General features: G+C 46.1%; 1 protein-coding gene across 4 annotated transcripts in view; it reads left to right on the top strand.

Annotated features, from left to right (window-relative positions):
• Window positions 1-6: 6 nt before the first annotated feature.
• Window positions 7-6,000, top strand: part of PIR (pirin (iron-binding nuclear protein)) — a 60,680-nt gene continuing 54,686 nt past the window's right edge. The window contains exons 1-3 of one of the 4 annotated variants that reach the window (XM_012730220.1): window positions 788-876; window positions 2,142-2,271; window positions 5,131-5,223. In XM_012730220.1, coding sequence (XP_012585674.1) covers window positions 2,176-2,271; window positions 5,131-5,223 — 189 coding nt within the window. In that variant the 5' untranslated portion in view covers window positions 788-876; window positions 2,142-2,175. Of the gene's footprint in view, window positions 151-787; window positions 1,028-2,141; window positions 2,272-5,130; window positions 5,224-6,000 lie in introns of those variants that run through there. The other 3 variants (XM_004689872.2, XM_004689873.2, XM_012730221.1) reach the window with 3 other exon arrangements.

Genomic DNA, 6,000 nt, shown 5'->3' with positions numbered 1-6,000 from the left:
TTGGCCTCCATCCTCTCCAGCACAGCCTCAGGAAACTTCTTTGCTGCCTTCAACATGGTGTCTTCCAAGAAGGTCACCCTCTCAGTGCTGAGCCGGGAGCAGGCGGAAGGTGTTGGAGCGCGTGTCCGCAGGAGCATCGGCAGACCTGAGGTATGCTGGCTGGCTGGTGTTTCAGGCTTTTTTTATGCAAGGAACTGGTGGGACACCAAGGAATCACTTGGGAAGAAAGAACCTGAGATATTTGTGTGCCACCCTGTGGCCACAGAGGCCAACTCCAGGCATAGCAGTTGGGGCTACCCATGAATCAGCCCAGCCCAAGGGGATTTCTGTCAGGTGGAGCAGACGGTCTGGGTCAAAGGGACAACTGAGCTTCAGGAAGCATCTCTGCCCCCTGTCAGCTTCAGCTTCCCACTTTACGTGCCCAGAGTCCAAAGCTCCAGGGAGTAACCCCGAGTCCTGTTTTCAAATTCCCAGGAGATGTCCTAGACGGGGACCAGTTCCCTACCATGGCCAGTCAGCCATAGCCAAGGGTCTATGTTCATAGAGAAGATGGAGGCCCAGGTCTGTTGGCCTCTTGTGGTGGTGATGGTGGGGGATGAGTGGGGGCTAGCTCTCAGTAGGTTAGGTGGTCACCTTTCAGTATCAGGGAGCAGCTTTATTTGAAAATTACAGAAGACATGGCACATGCAGACAAATCTTACATGTGCAGAAAAGTATCAAACGGTGGTCCTACCAGGGAATGCTGCCCGCCCTTTTCGCTGGCCCCGCCCGCTGCGCGGCCTCGCGCCAGCCCCACGCACCGCGCCCCGGGGCGCACCCCCCTCCCTGCCGAGACACCAGCTGCGGCCGGGTCCCTTGCCTGCCCGCGGCCTCCTAGTGAGTACCCCGCCGACCAGGGGGCGGGGGAGAGCGGGAAGGATCCCGCCTTCCAGGCCGAGTGCGACTCCTGGGAGGGGACAGGGATGCTTAAATAGTACTCTGCACGCAGGCAAGTGTAGGAAGTGGCTCGATTTGTGTAAGCAGTCTGGTAAGTACCTCAGCATTTGTTTGCATGGATAGAGTTGCAGGCTTCTGGAAGGACCCAGAAATAGTCCACGTGCAGGGCCCTTACGTTCCAGTTGCGTCTGCACAGTGATGGCAGTTCTGTACTGCTTCGAGGATGTAGCGCATTGACGCGCGCTGCTGCTCAGCACCCAGGAACTGTATTGATACCTGCCCCTGGTGGTGCCCTTCAGGTTGAGCCTAGACTAACTGCTAGCTAGCTCTGCCGGTGGATCTCTCCGAGTAACAGCAGCTAGCATGCTCCAGGGCCAGGACTGCTCTCTCTGAGGTAGAATCTCATTACCTCTGTTTTACAAATGGGAAAAAGCCCAGAACAGAGAGGCTTAGCATTTGGCCTCAGGTCACACAACTGCTAGGTAGGGGTGAAGCCAGAGACAAACCAAGCTGCCTGACTCCAGAGTCTGTGTTTCTGGCTAAAGGATCTCTTGGTTTGAGTAGGAACCTTTGAAGAAATGGATTCTGTTTCACTTCAAAGAGCGTTAGGAATTGGAGGTACTGCCTGCAAGCATTTGGACTGGAAAGGGGTTGGTTATACTACAGAATAGAAGAGGCACTTTGAATAATGTGCCCAGGCTATAGATGGGCCCTGAACACAGGATGAATTCCCAAGGGCATCTCTTCCAGAAGTTTCCTGAGCCCTCTAGATTTCATGAGAAAGCTCTAAACTTCAGAGATAGGTGGGGTGATTTTGATGACCCCTAAGATCCCTTAATGCCAACATCTTCAGTGTGTTCTGGGAAGAGTCACAGACTTCTGGGTGTTTCTCTGTGTTCCCTGGTCGCCACCCACATCTCTCAGTCTTTCTGGGACCACCGCTCCAAGGGGGCATCTCTGGGGTGGGGTTCTGGAGTGCCCAACAGCTGGTGATGCTGGACCTGCTGAGATGTGGGGCGATGCTTGTTCACCATCACGGTTGTTTCAGTCACCTCACTCACTGCTTGTCCATAGTGAGCATTTGATAAATCGAATCTGTATTTTTGCAAGTCTACTTTGACTTTGTTAGTTCGTGGTCCTTGAGTATTCCCTCCTTCATGACATCTCTTCCTTCCTTGTCCTTCTTTGGCCTCCATCCTCTCCAGCACAGCCTCAGGAAACTTCTTTGCTGCCTTCAACATGGTGTCTTCCAAGAAGGTCACCCTCTCAGTGCTGAGCCGGGAGCAGGCGGAAGGTGTTGGAGCGCGTGTCCGCAGGAGCATCGGCAGACCTGAGGTATGCTGGCTGGCTGGTGTTTCAGGCTTTTTTTATGCAAGGAACTGGTGGGACACCAAGGAATCACTTGGGAAGAAAGAACCTGAGATATTTGTGTGCCACCCTGTGGCCACAGAGGCCAACTCCAGGCATAGCAGTTGGGGCTACCCATGAATCAGCCCAGCCCAAGGGGATTTCTGTCAGGTGGAGCAGACGGTCTGGGTCAAAGGGACAACTGAGCTTCAGGAAGCATCTCTGCCCCCTGTCAGCTTCAGCTTCCCACTTTACGTGCCCAGAGTCCAAAGCTCCAGGGAGTAACCCCGAGTCCTGTTTTCAAATTCCCAGGAGATGTCCTAGACGGGGACCAGTTCCCTACCATGGCCAGTCAGCCATAGCCAAGGGTCTATGTTCATAGAGAAGATGGAGGCCCAGGTCTGTTGGCCTCTTGTGGTGGTGATGGTGGGGGATGAGTGGGGGCTAGCTCTCAGTAGGTTAGGTGGTCACCTTTCAGTATCAGGGAGCAGCTTTATTTGAAAATTACAGAAGACATGGCACATGCAGACAAATCTTACATGTGCAGAAAAGTATCAAACGGTGGTCCTACCAGGGAATGCTGCCCCCAGCACCAGGTGGGATTCTGAATGTATGCAGGTATCGTCGACATAGAACATGCACCAGCTGTACCACAGAATGACTTGATAACTCTAGATTGCAGAATAATGGCAATAAGACTAATTTTCATCTGTCACTACATGATTTTTTACCATCTCCTTTCAAATATGCGATACAGTATTATTAATTATAGTGCCCATGCTGTACATTCTAACCCCAGGATGTATTTATTTTATAGCTGGAAATTCATACCTTTTGACTCCCTTCTTTTACCCCCCCACCTCTAGTAATCTGTTTCTGTATCTGTGAATTTGTTTTGATTCCACATAAAAGTGAAATTATAATGGTATTTGTCTTTCTCATTCTGATTTGTTTCACGTAGTATAATGCTCTTGAAGTGCATTCATCCTTATTGTTGCAAACTGAGATTTCCTTTTTTATGGCAAAGTAATATTCCATTGTTGAAATGTTGCCCATTTTCTCGATTTCTTTGTTGATGGAGAGCTCCATATGGCGCTTCCCTATGTTAACTGTTGTCAATAATGTTGCAGTGAACACAGGGATGCAGGTATCTTTTTTAGTTAATGTTTTCATTTTCTTTGAATTGCTGGGTCAGATGGTAGCTCTATTTTTAATTTTCAAGACAGCGTCATATTGTTTTCCATAGTGACTGCACCAGTTCTCATTCCCTCTGACTGGCACGAGCATTCCCTCCTCTCCACCTCCTTGCCAGTCCTTGTTCTCTCCTATCCTTCTGGCGATAGCCATTTCAATGGGTGTGAGCTGATCGCTCGCTGTGGCTTTGATTTGCCTTTCCCTGATGATTAGTGATGCAGAGCATCTTCCAAACATATTTTTGAACAAAAGAAGATACATATTAGGAAAGTGGATTCTTTTTCAAAAGTGAGGTTAATGTGCCCCTCTTCTTAAAAACTGCTCTGATGCTGGCCCTCCCTGGTGACGCAGCAGGTTAAAGTGCAGCACTAAGAAGCTAAAGCCATTTCAGCATGAGTTTGATCCCCGCCCCGAGCTAACCTACATGGCGTGGCAGACCTCTCCTGACCTGCCCGCTGCTCCCTTCAGCAGTGTACTTCATCAGTCCACCTGTTCTGCTCCCCACTCTGTCTCTGGTGAATCCTCTCACCACCCCTGCACCTCTCGCCTGTACCCAGTTCTGTGTGCATAAATAAAATCAATCTTTTTTTTTTTTTAAAAGCTGCTCTGAAAAAAAAAAAAAAAGCTGCTCTGAGGCTTATGCCCTTCTGCCAATAGCTTCCTACTCACCTACAAATGTCTTGGGTCCATCAAAAGTGGTTTTCCAGAGGATACTCACAACCAGGGCTGTCCTAGTGACAGTGCACAGGCAATGCTGGGATATGCAGATGGTGTAGTGTCATACGACGCTGTTGGCACGCCCATTCCAGTATGTTGTGTGCAGCTAACACCTTAATTACCCATCTGTGAGGAATACATGTGCTGGAGGGAGTTCTCTGTATTCTTCGTCTTGTGCTCCCCTTTGGTGGTCTGGTGACACCTGTTGATTCCTTCTCAGAAGAATGTTTCTACTTGCATAAAGCAAAATACAGTATCTTTCACTTGTATGTTCAAGTCATCTTTCATCATCTCGTTATATCAGCCACTGATTAAAACCCAAACTCCCTAAGATCGGTCTCTGTGTTCATCATAATAACATGTGGGTCTTTTACCCCCAGTAGAGTAGTTCCCTTGCAGTTCTTCAAGTTCACCAAATTGTTTCTGTGCTGGGAATTTTTTTTCTTCCACCTGCCCCCTTCTATCTGATTAACTCTTAGGTAGACTTTAAGAGGCAGCTCAAGTGACACCTCCCTGGTAGAACCGTCTATGATCTGACCCCACTCTCACATGTGTTAAGTGGTGTTCCTGCAGCACATTTATAATCACAGTGCACGAGTTGGCTTTCTAGTCTGTTCTCCCGTGAGGTTATGAATCTGTTTTGAATATAGACTGTCTCTTGTGTGCTTGGTTATTTAGGTCTTACGTGTTTGTGAGGTGTCGCCTTAGTCTTGGCACTTCCCATAAAATGTCAACTCTTGAACTTCATCAGTGCTTCCAAAGGTGCATCTGTATGCATGGGTTAGAAGTTCTTTTGTGTAGGAAATTTTCGTTGCAAAAAGTGACTTGTTTGGTTATGCAGTTTTCAGTGAATTTCACTTAATCGGTTCTGAATGTAGCCCCTAGTGGTATGACTTAAAAGACATGTCTAATCTGGTGAATTTATTTTTATTTCAGTTAAAAAATCTGGATCCATTTTTACTGTTTGATGAATTTAAAGGTGGTAGGCCAGGTGGGTTTCCTGATCACCCACATCGAGGTTTTGAAACGGTAAGTAAAATAATTTACACTTTACAATTTGCCTTTGTCTTCAAGTAGAAAATTCAGTTTTGGAAGCAATGAATAATAGGCGAAAGTTAATTAATAAGTTTCCTAGCTGTAGAATTATATTGTCTATTATACATGAAGCATATTAATATTTAAATATTTAGTTTCTTATTATGCTTTGAGTTTGTCCCACTGGAGGTAATCTTATCTGAGCAATAACTAAACAAGTGAAAATTGGCTCCTTAAAACATTTTTATAATTAAAATAGTTTTATTAGAAACAAAGTATAATTTGTCTTAGATAGAAAACTTGTTTCTCTTTAAGAATGTTCAGAAATGTTTAATCTCACATATATAACAAAGGACATTGTAGAAAACTGCATTTACACTCAGTTCTAAGGAATTACAGAATCAAGGCGCCAAACTATCATATAGCCTAAAAATTGGGATCCATTTACAAATTTAACTGTAAAATTTATTGAGATGATGCTGAAATTTATTTTCAGTTTTAGTTAAATACAGGAGTAAAAATATATAAGATAATACTGTGGTACTTTCAAAGATTCCGAAACCCCATTCTCCATATATTCCTATGTCCTGGGAAAATGCAGGGTCCCATTACTTGCTAGTTATATTTTTAGCTGTCTGTGAGCTGAGAAAAACCTGTGTTCTTGGGTGACATTGATTGTTAAAAGTATGTGTCTGTAAAGCCAGTTAATGTGAAATATCGAAGGCTGGAGACATGGAGGCGTTGGTATCAGGCAGTCTCATACATTGGTGT

Source organism: Condylura cristata, unplaced genomic scaffold, assembly GCF_000260355.1.
Source record: "Condylura cristata isolate star-nosed mole 26May11 unplaced genomic scaffold, ConCri1.0 scaffold00027, whole genome shotgun sequence".
NCBI lineage: Eukaryota > Metazoa > Chordata > Mammalia > Eulipotyphla > Talpidae > Condylura > Condylura cristata.
The sequence above is the reverse complement of the archived record's forward strand: the minus strand, read 5'-3'. Positions and strand labels throughout refer to the sequence as shown.